The 18352-nt window shown below is 40.4% G+C and overlaps 4 protein-coding genes across 6 annotated transcripts in view; 2 read left to right on the forward strand and 2 right to left on the reverse strand.

The window, feature by feature from the left end:
- Nucleotides 1-1905: 1905 nt before the first annotated feature.
- On the reverse strand, nucleotides 1906-4952 carry LOC105565604 (deformed epidermal autoregulatory factor 1). The gene is made up of 4 exons (XM_012018931.1): nucleotides 4638-4952; nucleotides 3438-3929; nucleotides 2874-3335; nucleotides 1906-2287 (listed from the first exon to the last, which is right to left on the reverse strand). The coding sequence occupies exons 1-4, from the start codon at nucleotides 4902-4904 to the stop codon at nucleotides 2087-2089; spliced, it is 1422 nt and encodes a 473-aa protein (XP_011874321.1). The 5' UTR covers nucleotides 4905-4952; the 3' UTR covers nucleotides 1906-2086.
- A 977-nt stretch (nucleotides 4953-5929) lies between these two features.
- On the forward strand, nucleotides 5930-9423 carry LOC105565605. Of its 3 annotated transcripts, none has more exons than XR_001009205.1 (5): nucleotides 5930-6763; nucleotides 6888-7163; nucleotides 7270-7631; nucleotides 8084-8178; nucleotides 8249-9423. XR_001009205.1 is itself a non-coding variant. In XM_012018932.1 (5 exons), the coding sequence occupies exons 3-5, from the start codon at nucleotides 8097-8099 to the stop codon at nucleotides 9315-9317; spliced, it is 417 nt and encodes a 138-aa protein (XP_011874322.1). In that variant the 5' UTR covers nucleotides 5930-6763; nucleotides 6888-7790; nucleotides 8084-8096; the 3' UTR covers nucleotides 9318-9423. The 3 variants fall into 3 exon arrangements, 2 of the variants coding, with proteins under 2 accessions (XP_011874322.1, XP_011874323.1); XM_012018932.1 differs by having other exon boundaries at nucleotides 6888-7790; nucleotides 8249-8389; nucleotides 9124-9423; XM_012018933.1 differs by having other exon boundaries at nucleotides 6888-7631; nucleotides 8249-8389; nucleotides 9124-9423.
- Nucleotides 9424-10759: 1336 nt separating this feature from the next.
- LOC105565607 lies at nucleotides 10760-15971 on the forward strand. The gene is made up of 7 exons (XM_012018935.1): nucleotides 10760-11557; nucleotides 12241-12393; nucleotides 12471-12606; nucleotides 13180-13307; nucleotides 13398-13688; nucleotides 13882-14139; nucleotides 14258-15971. The coding sequence occupies exons 1-7, from the start codon at nucleotides 11335-11337 to the stop codon at nucleotides 14377-14379; spliced, it is 1311 nt and encodes a 436-aa protein (XP_011874325.1). The 5' UTR covers nucleotides 10760-11334; the 3' UTR covers nucleotides 14380-15971.
- LOC105565606 (band 7 protein AGAP004871-like) overlaps nucleotides 14446-18352 on the reverse strand; it is a 21239-nt gene continuing 17332 nt past the window's right edge. The window contains 2 exon segments of the mRNA XM_012018934.1: nucleotides 14446-17794; nucleotides 18114-18215. Of these exon segments, the coding sequence (XP_011874324.1) occupies nucleotides 17606-17794; nucleotides 18114-18215 (291 nt within the window). The 3' untranslated portion in view covers nucleotides 14446-17605.

The raw sequence follows: 18352 nt of genomic DNA on the forward strand, positions 1-18352 counted from the left end.
ATATATAACATTTATATATATATAAAGAGAGAGAGAGAATGTGTGTGTAACTTATAATGAATATAAAAGAATTTCGTTGTTTATATTTGAAAACTAAAAATTATCTTAATGTTTTATAATTTCTTTAAATTATTTTAAATAGATTTATTCAACAGGATGTAAATTTTTTTGTATTTTATATATCTTTAACCGGAGTGTGTTGCCGTTAAAGATAGTCAATTGTCGCATTTCCTAATTTGTTCTTAATTATACATATACCTAACTATTTAAATTAAAGTTTTATTACAATACAATTAAAAACTAACTTTGTGTAATTTATGTGCTTTATAATTTGCGAAGAAGCGTTCTTTTACTCACTGCTTCTTCAATCGAAAGGAATAACAGACAGAATTATGCAACGTAGAATCTATATATATATATGGTATTTCAGTGGCACTAATAAGAAACGATATGTAAAAATCCTTACGATAATACCAAAAGCTTCTTTGCAATCCAGTTTATTAAAGCAATGCTACTCACTAACATGATATACATACAATGTTAGTGAAATAAATGCATCAAATTGTAGCAAAGAATAAAATCGGGGATTCAAAAGTCGCAAGAGTAGACAATTCTCAGCCGTTGCAACATATGACACTGATAAAGTTATAAAAAAAATTGAATGCATAAATGACAAAATAAAATAACGTTTTAAACAATGATGGATATTACATGATAATTAGATAATATGTATCACATCTCGTGGTGGGTAACACTTTAATAGGCTGAATTACGATGATAAAACTTCTCTTTACACTTACAAAGACTCTGGAGACATAAGAATTCTATGATATAAGTTCTGAATTTATTCACACTGTTTCATCGTATCTTAATTGTATACGATAGTTTGTCTCGCTTGATATTATGCGAATGATTGATAAAATGTTTTTTTCTTTATCCGATTATTGCTCTAAAGGGTCACGTTTGGATCAAGGCATTTAATTTCAGATGAATTTCTATAGCCAATAAATGTAATTGATATAAAGAGTGCTACCAAGTGTCGACAGGCAGTTCGCCTATTACGAGTATTTCCGGAAAAGAGTTAAAGCCTCGGAGTGCACTGAGTGCATACTAAGATTTGTTTTCAGTCAATTTCGTGCGGCAGCATTTTCTTGGCTAAATACTTTTTGAACATGTATTTAATACAAAGTTAAATATAAGAATATTGATAGTAAACAAGCCTTCGTGCACTCGGTGTGCACTAGTTCAAGCAACCGAAATCGCTAAAAGTCAATTTGGTCAGCACTAACCATGTTTTTTTATTTGCATTTAGATTCGATTTTTTCATTCTCTGATATTGAAAGCCGTGCTTAACTCGAAGAAGAAAACAAATAGTGGCGACGACTGATCATAATTTTCATTTTCAATTCGTTCTTCTCTCGGCTTTAATAACAAAGTAAGAGTTTCAGCATCCCAAATGAGTGATCAATGGTGTGATCAAGCAGGGCCTTAAATGAATTAATATGAAATGAATACATATAGTTAGTTGCGAACAAATTGAGCCCAGTGACATTTTGAAATTTTAAATAGTCCAAATATCTGGAATATAGCTTTGTTCAACTTAGCGCTTATATGTATACACGTACGTGACATATCAAAAACTTCCAAAACTAAACCGAATCTTTAATTCTTTCCGGAAATACTAGGCGGGGGCTTTGCCGTAATCTCTTGACATCGATATAAATTTGGTATCTTACTCAAATGTGTTTATACACAATCTTCAAATAATTCTCATAACCCCTTGTCTTTCCCAGTCAATTGCGTCTCGGAGCCTGATAATCATTAATACATATATACATGCATACATACATACATATATACATACAAACATATGTATATATCTTTGCGCGCGCGCGCGTGCTTCCGTGTACACCGTATATGTATAACATATACACATAAAATAATCTCTACCATACATATATATACACACGCATGTCTGCGCAATGTGAACGCTTCGAATCTACGTCTCTTCCTTGAATTTCAGTGCCTCCACATTGGATTCCTCGCTTTCCGCATTCCTTTGGTGAATCGGCGTGAGAAACACTAGCTATTGGTCCGTTGCGGTCGTCGGGAGAGTGCTCGTGTCCCCGTTGCCGCTTTCTACTATAAGCATCACGGTCTCGGCCGCACCCCTCACACATTCTATCTGATGGCTTCCCCAGTCTTTACGCTGACAAAACGTCGAGCAGTACGGCGTGCGTCTGCACAGAGAGCACTCTGCAAACGCCTCTCGATTACAGTTGGCACACTGAAATTTATTATACACATTTTCCTTTGCGTCTTATTACAGAGGAGTCTCTCCTATTATGCGATAGGGTCCTAATATGAGAGATAGCGGGGGTTTCTGTTAAATCAATAGGCATCGTCTCTTGATTCCACCACGAATTTATTGCCCTTGGGGCGAAATCTGTTTAGTGCAAAATTCACTGTTGGATTGTGTAATCGTTGAGAAAAAGATTCGTGATCGAACTTGAGTATTGAAAACCTGCTATCTCGTATTAGAAACCTATCCCATAATAGAGAACTTTCCTCTACTTATTTATTCTTATTGTAATCATTATATTTCTATTTATAATTGAACGTGTGCTTTGAAACAGATTCTTTCTGAGTAACCGTACAAAGTACGTCGTACATTAATGATGCTGAGTTTTTGTTTGAAATGGGTCAACACAACGTTTAGAGCTTTCGAATTACATTCATAAGAAAAGGCAATTATAACAATACCAAAAATAAAACATTGGAAATAGAGGACGCGTCAGGCGGCGCGTCTTACTGCCACCTCGAAGATACAGACATTACTTTGGTAAATTCTTTTTCACGAATATACTTTATACCTTCTTGTTATGCGAATCAGATGCCGGTTGTAATCCAACAGTCTCGATAACATCCGCCCGGCCCCCGAGTTGCGCGACCAGTGCCTGCTCCCTTCTCTGCTGCCTGTTCAACTCCTTCGCCTCTTCCAAGGTCCGTCTGAATTCGTAAGCCAGCTTCAGCATTTTGTTGGACATCTCGTCCAGTTTCTTAAAGACGTCGTCGCCTTGACCGTTTTCCGTTTGATGCGCGTTCTGCACAACCGCGTCCTGTTCCTGAGACTGCTGCACCACCAGCCCGTCCGCGGAAACAAACTGCGGCCAGACCTCTTTGTCGGGCACAACAACCTCGTCGCCGCTCTCATCGTTATTGCTGCCGTCGCGCGAATTCTCGAGCTTGTGCTTGCGCGAGGGTGTCTCTCCGTCGGGCGAGTCCTTCGGTCTCTTTCGACGTTTGTACGGAGTGAAGAGGCGCACCGGTCCTGTCTGATTACGTGCTCAAATTAAAATGTATTCACACAAATGTACATCAATTTCGAACATTACGACACACAAATACGAAACGCAAATATCGAGCGATCTGCTTACAGCGCTATCGTCGTCGCAGCACGCCGCGCAGGTGCAGGAGGTTGCGTGAGGCTTTAAAATTTGTTCGTCGATGAGAGTCTGAAGGCTCCTGCCGCCAAATCGAATGCTGCGCTTCCAATCCTTGCTGGACGCCCTGCCGCAGAGAGCCTCGAACTCACTGGGTGTGTACCAGTCGTTGCCGAGCTTGATGCAACGTCCTCTACCGCCCGAGCCGAATCTGCTCTTGTGCAGCTCCGCGTTTGTGTTCTTACATCTGATCGGCAGCACCGCTAGATTCGCCGAATCCGACCAGCTGTATATCGGCTGAGAGCTGGGCGTGGACACGTGTATCTGCTCCGACTCTGTCTCGTCCGTGCTGTTCTGGATCACTATGTGCGTCGCCTTCAGCTCACCATTCCAACGCAGCGGATCCGAGTCCTTGTCGTGACGCGGCTCGCAAATGAACCCGTTGTCGACGCATAGCATCTGCTTGAACTGCCCCGAACCCGGCAGCTACAAGTGAAGGACACACTTTGAGTGCACGCGATTCTTAATTCGCGACGTAAATCGCAAAAAAAAAATCCTACCGAGTTCCCTTCATTTTACAAACAGACGTGGAGTTTCTTACAAGATACAATCGTTGAATGCAAATGATATCGACGAGGAGACGTCACCGCTGAACAAACTGAAGAAACGGGACGACGCTGCTTACTCAAATTGACCGACGTCCAAAATAAAAGGACAGGTCGTGAGTTCCCGGGCAACCTTTCGTTTCGCTCGCCATTGATACTCGCGTTACGTAAAATTACGCACGGAAGCGTCGCGCCCGCACGCTTTTGCAGAGATCGGCTTCTCCGTCCATCTCAAGTGACACGAATAACGCGAACTGACTTAACCCAGGCGTACGATCTCGCCCCAGCTCGCGAGACTCGCGTCACAGGAGACCGAGTTCCGTTCCGTCGGAAAGGTTAAAACTCACGCCAAGTCGAGTCTGGCGGACCAGGCGTAGGGACGTCGCCAACGAGACGGCACGCCGTCCGCGTGCACCTTCCCCGCTGTCGTCGCGACGACAGCGGTAGGCGGGGAAGAGAGAGAGTATGTGAGAAAAAAAAGAGATAGAAAAAAAAATCCGACGTGCGTGTCCCTCGAGGTCCCGTCTCGGAGTCGCGGGACGGCGATTGCCTGGGAAAAAAAATCGCGCGGCCGGCCCTACGGGCGTACCTGCAGCTGATCCGAGGTGATGACGTTGAAGGTCGTGCCATTGCTCGAGTTCGCTACACCGATGATGGAGCCGACGGGAAGAGAGACCGGCACGCCGACCCCGGGAACGCCCGGCACACCCGGTACCGTAGTGACGCTCGCCGTGACCGCGACGGGATGTGCCTCGTGCTCGCTCGTCAGCGCGGCCGCCTCCTCGGTCTCGCTCGTCAACGGTTCGGACATGTCCGGTAGCACGGCGACACTTTCCGATGTTTGGCTCTCCTCCATTTCGGCTGTTCTCGCCTCGTCTCGCCTCGCCTCGCCGCGCCGCGCGCTCGCCGCCTCGCCTCCTCGCCCGCGCACGCCGATACACCCGGATTCGCCGCCGAGCGCCGCCGAGCGCGATTCGCCGCCGCCGTCTCGCTCTCGCCCGCTCGTTTGCGCGATGGCGTCGGCGCGCGCGCGCGCGCGCGCTCGACGCGACGCCGCGCAGCTACGCACGCTACACCCGATTTTCCGGCGATTCCCCGGAGGACGAAAATCTCGAGGAGACCGCGGCCTCTTTCTCCTCCCCGCGCGCACGCTTTATCGCGCCGTTTCACGCATCGGGGCCCGTGCGTTCTTCGAAGACGGACGAATTTTCGATTCCGTTCCTGTGTATTCGAGACGGGAGCGGATATGCGTGTTGTCCCCCCGCGCGTTTACAGGCCGTTTCAAGACTAGCGGACATCTTTGTGCGGGTGTTGCGAAATCGTAGGTGGGCAAAACTGCTACCTATCTTGTTGCGCTCCCTTTTCTCATTACTGAATATCGATATTTATTGATTATATATTCCCATTATTGAATCGATATCGAGTCGAGCATTCGAAGTATTTTTTAAATTCTTTCCCCCCCTAGCTCTGTATTATCTCGATTGTTTATTTCTCTTTTCTAAATATGTTCTTTCTACACTGAAAAAAAAGTCTGATAGACTCAACCCAGTGAGAAATAATTCGTCGATCGACGAATCATTTCTCACCCTAATAGCACAGAAATATTTTAAAAGATTCAATGTATTTTAAAATATTTATAAAGTATTTTAAAAAGATTTTAAAATATATTTAACCTTTTAAAATATTTCTGTGCTATTAGGGCACTGGGAACCAGTCGTCTGTTAGAAAATGGACGAATCAGAATTCCCTTTAGGATTTACCAGATTTGTAGCGAAGTCTAGCAAACTTCTGGTCATGAAATATCTTTCACGGTAAATCCTGAAGGAATTCTGGTAAATCCTAAAGGAATTCTGATTCGTCCATTTTCTAACAGACGACTGGTTGAATCTAACAGATATTTTTTTCAGTGCATATTTTTGTGTACCAAACGTAAGATTAAATTGTCACGTCGCAAAACTTTACCAGTCGCTCGAGATTAAATAGATGCTCCGACATTCATATACGTTCGTACACTGAAAAAAAGTCTCATAGATTCAACCAGTCGTCTGTTAGAAAATGGACGAATCAAAATTCCCTTTAGGAAATACCAGACTTGTACTGAAGTCTAGCAAACTTCTGGTCATGAAACATCTTTCACGGTAAATCCTGAAGGAATTCTGGTAAATCCTAAAGGAATTCTGATTCGTCCATTTTCTAACAGACGACTGGTTGAATCTATCAGACTTTTTCTTCAGTGTAGATTTTAACAAGCCGAGGAAAAAATTTCCGCTCTTTCATAAAAAGTAAAGAAACGAGAAAGACTTGTCCGCACGTATATAAATTGCATATACATGCAATAATTATATATAAAGTGTGATTATGTAGAATATTGTACAATTTATTGCCATTTCACTTTTCGTGAAAACAAAACAAAAGTTATGTTTCAATTCTTATTATCTCTCTTGTGTTTATGCAAGGGATTATGCAAGAGAAAGAAACACATGTTTAATATTTTTCTTTACTTTATTTCATCGGCGAAATTCTTTCTGAATACCCTGTACTATTATCTGTGGTATATTTATGAGTCGTACATTGAAACAGTTTACCTTATGTAGGCGAGTGTATATACAACTTCTTTTAGAATTACGTGAAATATGACCGCCGGAGAAGCTTCAATTTCTCTGAACGAGAACGTACAACGAGTGATTGATGACGACGGTATCGTGCGAGTATCAGGTAATAGAGAGAGAAAATCGACGTGAAGAGTAAAACCGATAGACTGACCGGGTCTGAAATTTCGCGTGCTGATACATAAAATTTACAACTACGACATAATTTAATTTCAATTTGTTCCTTTCAGTTTATGCAGGAGCCACCTGTGTCGATGTCGACATTGTTTCAACATCGACCGACGAGTCATTCCTCGCTGGGAAGTCGACTTTCGGTTTTGAACTGAAGAATAAATCACATCTCCCTTTTATACCGCATTATTTGTGGGACGACCCAACTCGTATGGATATTTGACATATAATGTAGAATATTTTTGTTCTCCAAAGTCACGCTAATTTCACGTCGAGCGCGGCGATGAGACTACAATAGACCGCAGAACTGCACGTGCGCGTGTAAAAATTGCTCGGTAACCCGATTATGATATAATACAAAGATGATCGCCGCGAGTCGATCGCGAAGACGATCGTTGCTAATCCCGCGAGGAAATGTGAAATATTCATCCTGTTATTCAGTGACCTCGCCAAAATCGTCGATGCCCCGGTAAAAGCGAGCCACTCTCCTAATCCACGGCTGATCGATTATGGCAGTGCCCAGGAAAATCATTGTTGGACGATCGCTTTCCCCAAATAGGATGGTTTATAAATAACGGAGTATCATGTCTTATAATAATTTCGGTTATTAGGTTACATTTACACGTCAATATTGTTATCTTGCTCTTATTATATTTTGTCTCGTTGAAGTGAAGAAATAATCCATGCTCTCTTATTAACGTAGAATAAAGAGCGTTTAATACAAGAAGAAAGAATACAAGTGAAAGATCCAACTGCTTAAATCAGTCTTGAAGTGAAGAAATGACGGAACTGCAAAATTAAAGGTGTTATTAAATTACAGAAGCTGTTTCTAGATTCTACCATGTTCCACTTGGAAAATAGGAAAATCCGTTCTCCGTTATTTCACAAAATCGATACTTCGGGGATTATTTAAAGCATTTTGTCTAAATTAAGGAAAAACTGGCATGTCCCAAATAGCATAGGTAATCGTTACGAAGAGAAGTTGCTTTTTCAAATTTATTTAAATCGTGAACTTGCGCGATCTGTTTAAAATAAATTCCAAACGAATTTCTCTTGTATAAAAGAACTCAAAATTTGTGACGTAGGGTCGAATTCTTTTTGAACTCTTAAGAATCTGTTTGAAATAGAAATGGGATGGAAAAGGAATTCATTTCATAATTCGGGAATTCAAAAAGAATTCTGTTTGAATACCCTGTACTATTATCTGTGGAATATTTATGAGTCGTACATTGAAACAGTTTATAACTTCTTTTAGAATTACGTGAAATATGACCGCCGGAGAAGCTTCAATTTCTCTGAACGAGAACGTACAACGAGTGATTGATGACGATGATATCGTGCGAGTATCAGGTAATAGAGAAAGAAAATCGGCGTGAAAAGTAAAACCGATAGACTGACACTGGATTTATTGCTTTTCAAGGTGTTCAGGAGCAAAACCGTGGATCCTCTAATTCACGTGAAGGAGCATTAAATCACCCGTTTCTAAATGAATCGTCTTGGCTGCGTATCGACCGATCACCTCCTCGCGAAAGACAGCGGCAACGACGCCGATGGAAACTCAGTAAATGCTTTCGGTGTACATCGGCTGTGAGAGACGAGGCACATAACTCGTACAAGTAGCCGTCCGAAAAATTTCCAACGTGTCAGATGCCGATATCGGTTTTTGTGACAAAATGATACTCGCGCTTCGAAGGAATCCTTACTTATTATCTTATTATGATCAATTGACGTATACCCAGATAGCCAGCGTTAGCACAAATTGCTTTCATATTGCTAACAAAAACGTTAGCATCTTGCTATGCATCTATGTCGCCTATTAGTGCTGTTGTTTGCTAGCATTTGATGTCGGAAATGAAACATTTGCATGATCCAAACATTATACTAGCATTAAATGCTTGGCCAGATGTAATAGATATGACATGTTTATATCGGTTAAAAAAATTGAAAACGATTTATGCTAACTCTTTGTTAACAGTATGCCCGTTCGATGCGTTCTTAACTACGACAATATGTTAACATTATGCTAGCTGCACTTAAATCACTCTCAAACCTTGAATTCATATTCTTAGCCAGTTGCTGGCATTTTATTTCCACACGTTGCTCGAGCATACTGGCTACCTGGGTACATAAAGTACATTTACAAATGCAAACTTTTGAAGTTTACTCTTCTCAGCAGTATTACATATATTTTCAATTTTTTTTTATTACGAGTACCACAAATGAGAGACATTACAAGAAGGACATGAGGTCGAGTTGGGATTATCTCTGCTTTATAACGTCTCATTATTCCCGCAGGACATTCCCTCCTCGAGAGACGCACCACCCGCGTACTCCGCGATATTCGCCGATTCGCCCACCCGTGGACCCAGCTTCCCGGCAAACGATCGATCGTTCTTCGTGGCGCGAATTCCACCGCCCAGCTATGCCCAAGCGCAAGGAATCAATCTCGTGGGGCCTTCGGTGGACCCATTCGTCTCCGTATCCCGTAAAACGATCTCGAAACACCTTAACGACCGGCTGTAAAAGATTGTCTTGAACGAGCGCTCATTTAAGATACGATCGCACGTCTCGTTAAAGTTTCCCCCCAAGAAAATCTTATCGTTGTAATTGCCGACTAACTTGTACGACAATTAAATGGCTCTTAAAGTTGCAAAGTAGTCTGACAAGATGTAAAACGATATCTCCTTTTCTCCCACACTTGAAATATTTTCTCGGGGGAAAATTTACTCGGTAATCAACGATTAACTTGCGCGCCAGCTAACTCAAAAACTACTCCAAATACGTATTTAATGTCCTGAAACGGCCTAATTGGATGTGTGATTGCAATCTGATCTTTTTCAGCGGACACGACACGTGACTGGCCGCGAGTGCCCGCGGCCGCGATTTGTCCCCGGTGCTCGACGCTCATCGTCACCGTCGTGGTGGTGCGTCGATCCACGATTACTCACCTCACCGCACTGACGCTCTTTCTGCTGGGGTGCGTTTGGCGTGCGAAAGCGACAAGTGAAATTCCACTTTATAACGAGCTAGGCTTGCACTTTCCACATTACACAATCCTTTAGCAGCAATTTAATCGTCTAACACTTTCTTTTGCCACTTGTCTAACTCTTAGCCTCCAACATCGCTAATTAATTAACGTTCAAAGATGTCTTGTGTTTGAAGTAATTAACAAGTAGTTTCTGCTGGCAAACATTATAAGAATAATTTGATGCAGTTGGCGTCATTAATAGACAGCTACAAATTCAATTTAAAGCTGACAGAAATCTAATATTCTATTTAACTTTTAATGAAGTGAGGTGACATTTTTTCAACATAGCATGGTAAATTATGCTGAACTCTGCTCTCCTTTATAATTCTAATCTCAGAATTACGACACAATAGATCACTTAGGCTTGAACATTGAAAGAAAGAACAATATTATGCTTTCTTCGATTTTGCTTCCGTTGGTCTGTGTTATTTGTGCAATAACCAGAGAAATTAACGCGTATTATAATGGGTATCTATCATATAGGTAGAACATTCCAATAACAAAAGTATTTTATGTAAGGGTGGCCGAATTCTGTCCAGCTTAATCGGCGATTAATTCAATTGACTCGTTCAAAGCAAGATGTCTAGCCAAATTTCATTACTCGTCTGTATCTCACTTCTTTCTTCCAAATGATGAAAAAAGTAATATCTATGTTAATGAAATGATACCCCTGTTGCTTAATTGACAAGTTAATTGCCGATCAAGTTCAGAACTCGACCCGTCGTTAGAGAATCGGAAGGCATCCTGCTAAAATTTCTATGTCCTTTTGTCGCAGGTGCTGGCCATGCTGCATAATACCGTACTACATGAATTCCTACAATAATACGGACCACTATTGTCCTAACTGTCGCACGTATCTCGGAACTTGCACGCCGTAATAAACGAACGTCACGCGCGGAGCAAATTGGAGAGCCGTAGCGGCTTTCTTGGCACAAAAATCTCCGGTTCCTGACTTTTTCATCCTGTTATTCTTCGTCTTGCGATCGAAATATGCGATGACGAAATAACGTACTTATGCGAGCGAACTTTCCAAGCAATTGCTCTTATCTAACGACAGCAATTATAATCGATTTAAGCGGCGAGAAAGTCAAGTATTTATCGCGACTCAGGGGACAAATACAATACGTTACTCGGGGCGGCAATTAAATTTCTCAACTTTCTCTGTAGCTCCCGTGTGTAGGTGGACAACTTAAAGTATTTACGGGGTTTACTGCATGATATGTAGACCGTGTAAAGTACAGTATTTCTGGGTATATTTAACTTGACACCTTGGATCCGTGGAAGTTAGTCGGCGTCCCTTCAAGTGAAACGTGCGATCCGTTTTCTGAGACTCATCGTGAACCTTCATCTCGGCTTTTTGAAGAAATTTATATAATAAAAGTTTGATAAAGAATCGGCGCCACTTTATGCGGTGGCGATATATGAAATTTCCTAGCAACATCTTTTTTGACGTATAAAAAAGCTTTGGAAATCCCAGAATGGTCAAAGATCGGTCGCTGCTCGCGCTTCTGATGTGCTGTATCGTGTTTCGCGCTTACGTCGACGCCTGGAATGATCGCGGGAGGCACAGAATTGCGGACAGAAGACGATTGTGGCAGGTGAATAATAACGGACCTGCCTCTTCCGCCGCAGGACAACGTAAATGGGAATTATCAAAAGTTCCGAACAATAATCGCACTCAAATCGCTAGGCAGAAACGACGTGAGTGGGACCGTAGAATAAATGCCACAGCTCAAGAAAAAAGGGGATCTCAGATTTATCTCAGTGGAATTTTGTCTCGTGCCAAATTTTTCAGAAATGTGATATTTTGTTAATATTGAGATTTTTATTATCAAAATCCGGATCTATTAGATTAAAGGAAAGTTGTATTAAGGATCATTAGGGATCACGAATCCACTGAATCCGTCATATTGCATTTACCAATTTCGTTATCACAATAATATCCACGGTAACTTGAGAAATGCCTATATTATAAATTTTTGTAAGTGTAAAATTTTGAAACTTCCTAAATAACCCTTCATTTACAATTTTTCTGACACAATGGATCCAACTTAATAACAACTTTATTACCTTTCTTCTAACGTCTATTATAATCTTCGTCTAAAAATTTTGTCAAGGGCTGCAAGCTCTAACAATCATCACATCTAATTTTAAAGAAAATTGTTTTAACACGTTGCGTATATCGCAGCATCGTAGCGATATATAAACAAACTAAAATTGTAAAGCCATTTCGGGGGAAGTCGCATTCGGCGTAGAAGGTTTGCGAGGGGCAATCGCTCTTTTTCTTAATCCGAACAGGAGATTGTTCCTTTTTTCGTTGAGCTGCGCGTTCGGCAACGTGCGAAGCGTGAAAACCTGCAGTTATTTCGCACATGTCTACATAGTCTTCTCGCTGTTCACGCTGGTGAGGTTCGACAACAGCATCTGCGGCGGGTTGAACGGGGAGAACGGCACGTGCCTCGCCGCGGCGGAATGCGCGCAACGCGGGGGCGTCTCCAGCGGCGTTTGCGCGAATGGTTACGGGGTCTGTTGCATAGGTAAGCGAACGTTCGATTGAACATTTGAAACGATGAAATTACTCAATCTATATATCTTTGCCCCGTTCCCTCGGTAGTCACGGTGTCCTGCGGCGGGATGATCGCTGACAACAACACGCACTTCGTCAACCCGAATTTTCCCTCCACCTACGACGGCATGGACTCGTGTCAAGTGACATTGGTGAAATCGGATCCGGATGTGTGCCAGTATCGGTACATATACATATATACATGTATATAGAGGAAAGTCCCCTATTATTAGACAAGCTCCTAATACGAGAGAGCAGGTTCTCTGCTAAATTAATGGGTCTCCGTTGATTCTACCGTGAATCCCTCGGAGTGAAATGAGTTTAGTGGAAAATTTACTGTTGAATTGTGTAAACGTTGCGAAACAAGAATTGTCATCGAATTTGAATGTTGAAAGCCTACTATTTCATACTGGAAGTCTATTATAGGGGACTTTCCTCTATCGTTAAGAATATTAAAGAGTTCAAATTAGCGTATAAACAATTAAGAACTCTCGATAATGAGACTAACAAGTGAAAAATGGGCTTTGAGAGTATAACGCGATTAACAATGCGTAAGCTAACGAGCTTTAATTACTGATGAGATACATAATTATAAATCGGACGTTTTTAACTCGGCGTTGAGCCATCATCAGCGACCGTAGTTCTAAGAAGAAAAGCCTCAATGAGAATATGAACTTTTTAAAAGTTTAAGTAATTTTATTTAAGAAATTTTCTGAACTCGAATGCTCAGTCTTTTCTTCGTTTTCCTTGGTTGTAGATTGGACTTCGTACAGTTCAACATCAGAGGCCCGGAAACGACGAATAACGTCTGCACTTACGACCAATTCATCGTTTCCGGTGGCAATCCGGTGCCGACGATATGCGGTAACAATGACGGAAATCACAGTAAGTGATTTTAAAAAATAGAAAAGAACGTTGTTCGCTCTGTTTTCTTATGCGATGCAATTCTCTATGCGTGCTGAATATCATTTACAGTGTACATAGACACGGGAGTCGGCCAAACCAACCCGGTTACTCTGACCTTCGTTACGAGTGGCAACTCTTTTTCGCGATCGTGGAAGGTTCGTGTCTCGCAGATACGATGTAGCACGATATACCGTGCTGAGGAGGGCTGCCTTCAGTATTTCACCGGAGTCTCTGGCCAGATAAAGTCCTACAATTACGATCCTACGACCGGGCTGCAATTGTCGAATCAAGATTACAGTATATGCATCAGGATGGAGAGGAACTTTTGCGGAATCCAGTACATGGCTTGTCCTGACGATGGTATAAAGAAACATGTAACATCCACATGACCGCAAGACCCAAAAAAGTAGGGTCGAAACGTTGTAGTAAACTAATGAAGTAACTAGCCAGCTGGGTTGACTATAAGTTTCCCCGTTTCAATTTACAATAAAGTAGCTTCACTTCATTTGCATCGCTTTAGCGCTGACGATATCTACGTGCCATTCGTTTGCAGCTCAAGCGATGATGATGCCCACCCCGTTGGGTGCGGCGGGTCAAATAATGCGTAGCAACGCGTTCACGCTGACAGGAAATACGCAGGCCACGCAGATCGTGTCGATGACAGGGACATCCTGTATGACCGATTGGCTGTCAATACCATGCGCCACGAATCTGGGTCGGCTACCCTTGACGCCGATGACGTGCGTCGATCGATTGTGCGGCGGTACCTTTAACTCGGAAACGCAGAACTTGAACGGATCGACAGTTATCAGTGAGTATCTTTATCGTGACGCTGCAATCCCGGTCAGAGATTCCACCAGTTCTTTCGTCAATCTGACTTCTTGGGAGGAGAAGCATATATATGCATCCATCTTCAATTATCTTTCCAGGCACTGTAAAGCCATTCAGATTGGTTTTTCACACGGACGGCACCGAGGCACCTGGCGACGTTGGAAATAGAGGCTTCTGCCTTAATTACGTGCAACTACCGTGCACGACGAAATTAAAATAGACGCCATTCCGCTTAAGCACAATTGAAGGACTGAAGCGTATAAGGATCACGGAATTCCAATTTTTATTTCAGAACTTTCAACACATATATATATTTTTTATCGTAATCATGTCAACGTACAAAGGGTACGCTTAAAAAGCAACTAGTAACTTAGCTTTATACATAAATGTGCCGTCGCGTATAAATCGAGGAGTATGCGTGTCTCTTCAAACGTGCGTGCGCGAACAGGTTTCCTTTTACATTCGCACATCACGCGGATTCCCGTACATCAAGGGACGAAGCTGCGAGAGGAGAGACGCATCTTTCCAAGTTTTTAGGTATCGTGTACTTAAATGAAATCGATGACGAAGTACAATAGTATCGATAAAATATTATGAACTATAAAAACGGGACGGTAAACATCGTCGTCGTAAAAATTACCGTGCTACCGTAATCAATCGATCAGTTATACAGAATAATAGCGGTAGAATGTTACGATAATATTCACAAACTTTGCATCATTAACGTCTGCAGATTGGTAGACTGATTAAACAGAGGGGAGGGAGGATGTAATGTAACTTAAATCAACGCTATAGATGTGTGCATGCATTTATACATTTAATAAAATTGGAGACCGCTCTCTCCGTCTTATTTTTAGAAAGCACAAAATTCCAGTAATGCTTGTAGATAAAACGCCCACATACACGTGCACACGCACGTACGTATGTGTGTATATTTATATATACATATATGCAAGAGATATGCACCGAGACACAATACTATTTTATATATAATTATCCGTAAAAGTGATCAAATATTTTAAAAAGTTTATTATTTATTTATATATATATTTATATATATATAGAGAGAGAAGAGCGAAGTAGTGATGGGCGTCTGAATATTATAAATTACTGAATATTATTCTCTTTTTCTAAAAGTTTTCGAACAATTCGATTATGAAAGATTCCGATTGTCTTTGGATATCATTTGACGTTACAAATTCTAGAAAGTCTTGAATCTAAAAGATCTACTTGTTTTCAAAAGTTCAAGTATCTAAAATATTTTAAAAAATTCGTAAAAATATCCGCAACGCATATAAAATAAAGTAGACTGTGTAATGTAAAGCGTTATGAAAGGAATGACAAATACGTCGAAATCTTCAAAACTTTCAAGACTTCAAGAACATCCAAGACTCTCAAGATTCTTTCAAAAAGTCTCTGGTTTTAAATTATAATTGTATAATATCGAAAGTTTTCATTATATGATCAAAATGATTCGATATATGTTGGTCCCATCACGAAGGAAAGGAGAGTATATAAAAACAAGCTTCTGCAGCTCATTTGAAAAGGTACATATGAAATATGTTCCTCTAAACCCATACAGCACAAACCTTGCAGTTACAATGCAGCTACACTACAGCAATGTTGCAATATTGTAGCAATGTTGTTGCAATGTTACTGCATGTTTTGTGCTGTACAGGAAATAACAGGTTTCTAAACCTCTTCTTCAAATTTTCTTGAAATGCTTGGTCAATTTCGTGAGACACTGCACAGTTAGAATATATCAGACGTCGGAGAAACAACGTTAAATCCACAGTTTTATCGCTTAAACCGTATAGCGGTACTACGATCATTTCTCATTATCGCGCTTTACAAAGCGAAACATTCTCTATTCTAACGCGAATTAGATACCGTCCCTCGCCTTTAAATGTACGCGGAAGTGAAACGATGATCGGCTCGCTTTAAGAATGTTATGTCAAGCGAACTGATCTTATTCTACAATCTAACAACCATCACAGTTATAATGAATTTTCTTTACGAGTCTTTTAAAAACGATACACTAGTTCTTCCATCGTTTTATTCGATATAATTTAATGCATTACGCGATTCGCATCCGCCTTTAAACAACTAATGCTAAGACGTGAAATCTTGATCTCCCTTACGATAACAATAGAGCATCGAAAATATTTACAGCACAGAAAACAAAAATCATACATGGGGTAGACGTCCGACAAAATTGATTAACAAAAGCGAAAATGTTATTAAATGCATACGTATCCTTCGATGATTTGATTATTATTTAATTATTCTACGTGCTTCTTAGGGAATAGCTACTTATCCAATTCAATTTTGCATTTTATTGAATAAATAATACTGAACGTTTTCTCCGAGATCATCTCTATGTGTATATACCCGATAATTTTTTTGCTTTTTTTTACCAGATAACTGTAAGAATATCAAAGCGTGATTGAGTAAACAACGTATAAATATCGCTAGCAAGAGTTGCCGATGTTGGACCAAGCAATCGTTACAGGCCTCTAATGTACAAATATTTCTAGTGACTGTAAAAGTAATTATTCTTAACACTTAAGCGCCCTTGGCAATATTACCAGTATTGGCGATAAGCTTTAAATAGCACCACATGATCAAAGTATAAAATTATCGAGGAATATATATTGTGAAATAAATATCGTACATGAAAAACATAATTTGGTACCGTAAGGTATTATAAATAGGCAAGAAATAGGCAAGAAATTGCTATTTAAATTGCTTTCACTGTTGATTATTAAGTGGTAGTAATTCAATATCACGCATATCACAAAATTGACAAGAAAGAATCGCTCCTTGACATTTATTTTGAATAATTATTGTACTGAATAAATTTCGTTTATATGGTTCGATCGACTTGATCAATGTCGTAAAATCGATATCAATGTCGTAATTCGATATCATATTTTATACAAGTCCGGCATCAGTGGCAGTGCGAGATTTGTGACGAACGGATTAATTGATTTTCGAGCATTGCATATTTTTCACCATTTGAATTTATTAATTGCAAATGTTATACTTGACGCAAGTGAAATTATTGCCGTGCCAAAAATGGACCGAATATATGCAAATATTGATGTCGTTCGATTACACTCTATCTACATGCTATAAATTTTGCTACGCTACTCCTTATAGCATGTAAATGCATAAAATAACGCTGTAAGATTTTCCAAAAATATGTGTTTCAGTCTATGCCGTGTAGAATACTCCGGGTTGATCCTGTGCGACGAAAATCACACGTGCAACGTTACAAGTAATCACTCTGTTACAGCCTGTTAAATTTGAAATTGTCAGAGATTGGTCGAATATTGGCAACTCTCTATCGTCAAGATGTAATATACACGCATTGTCAAATATACGGATAAATCGCTAAACGAAAGATCCCTCAAGGAAACTCGGAGGAATTATTATTCTTCTTTTCAATCGTCATACTCTGCGAAATGCAGGCTCTCTTTCTTCTTTCTTCTTTCTTTTCTCTCTCTCTCTCTCTCTCGCTCTCTCTTACGCAATTATTCCTTCGGCAAAGCTTTCATAAAATATGTTATCATATCGATTGGTAGCGGAAACACAATGGTAGAGTTCTTCTCCGCCGATATCGTGTTCAGTGTCTAAAATTAAAAACAGAGCATGGAAATGTGAAACAGTATGAAGAGGTAATGATGATAACGATAATTATTCACGTTTAATCAATAACAATAATAATTAACAAGGATAATCCCGTACATATCCACAAAATTGACTAATAATAATTATTTAATAATAAGCGAAACATTCGGCCAATATGTGAATCTACTAGAGATAAGTGCCGTCTTCAATTGGACTGGATCTTTGTAGCTTAATAATTATTATTAATCTATGGAGGTCTCCAGTCTGGCTGAAGATGGCATTTCTCTTTATTTAATAATTATATATATATATATATATTACCTGCAAATAACGGAGTTGCAAAGCAGCCGGTGAATCACCGATGACTTCCGACGCTTCGCGCAGAGCTCTGCTGGCCTTCTGTTCACCTTCTGCGGCGATCACCTGGTGAAATAATTATGAGATTGCGGATATTCAACGAATATAAATCAAAATCATAAAAAATATATATTTCCTACATCATATATACAGGGTGGGCCATTTTAATTTATACAGTCGATTTTTTAAAAAACTAAAAGAGA

This window comes from Vollenhovia emeryi, unplaced genomic scaffold (assembly GCF_000949405.1).
Source record: "Vollenhovia emeryi isolate VEMERY1.0 unplaced genomic scaffold, V.emery_V1.0 DF939150.1, whole genome shotgun sequence".
NCBI lineage: Eukaryota > Metazoa > Arthropoda > Insecta > Hymenoptera > Formicidae > Vollenhovia > Vollenhovia emeryi.

Coding starts and splice junctions, on each gene's coding strand:
- LOC105565604 (XM_012018931.1), bottom strand. CDS start 4,904: ATGGAGGAGAGCCAAACATCGGAAAGTGTCGCCGTGCTACCGGACATG. Junction 3,336..3,437: donor GCTGCGACGACGATAGCGCT/GTAAGCAGATCG, acceptor GCACGTAATCAG/ACAGGACCGGTGCGCCTCTT. Junction 2,288..2,873: donor CTGATTCGCATAACAAGAAG/GTATAAAGTATA, acceptor AATAAATTTCAG/TGTGCCAACTGTAATCGAGA.
- LOC105565605 (XM_012018932.1), top strand. CDS start 8,097: ATGACCGCCGGAGAAGCTTCAATTTCTCTGAACGAGAACGTACAACGA. Junction 8,179..8,248: donor TGATATCGTGCGAGTATCAG/GTAATAGAGAAA, acceptor TTGCTTTTCAAG/GTGTTCAGGAGCAAAACCGT. Junction 8,390..9,123: donor ACGACGCCGATGGAAACTCA/GTAAATGCTTTC, acceptor TTATTCCCGCAG/GACATTCCCTCCTCGAGAGA.
- LOC105565607 (XM_012018935.1), top strand. CDS start 11,335: ATGGTCAAAGATCGGTCGCTGCTCGCGCTTCTGATGTGCTGTATCGTG. Junction 12,607..13,179: donor CCGGATGTGTGCCAGTATCG/GTACATATACAT, acceptor CCTTGGTTGTAG/ATTGGACTTCGTACAGTTCA. Junction 13,308..13,397: donor TAACAATGACGGAAATCACA/GTAAGTGATTTT, acceptor TATCATTTACAG/TGTACATAGACACGGGAGTC.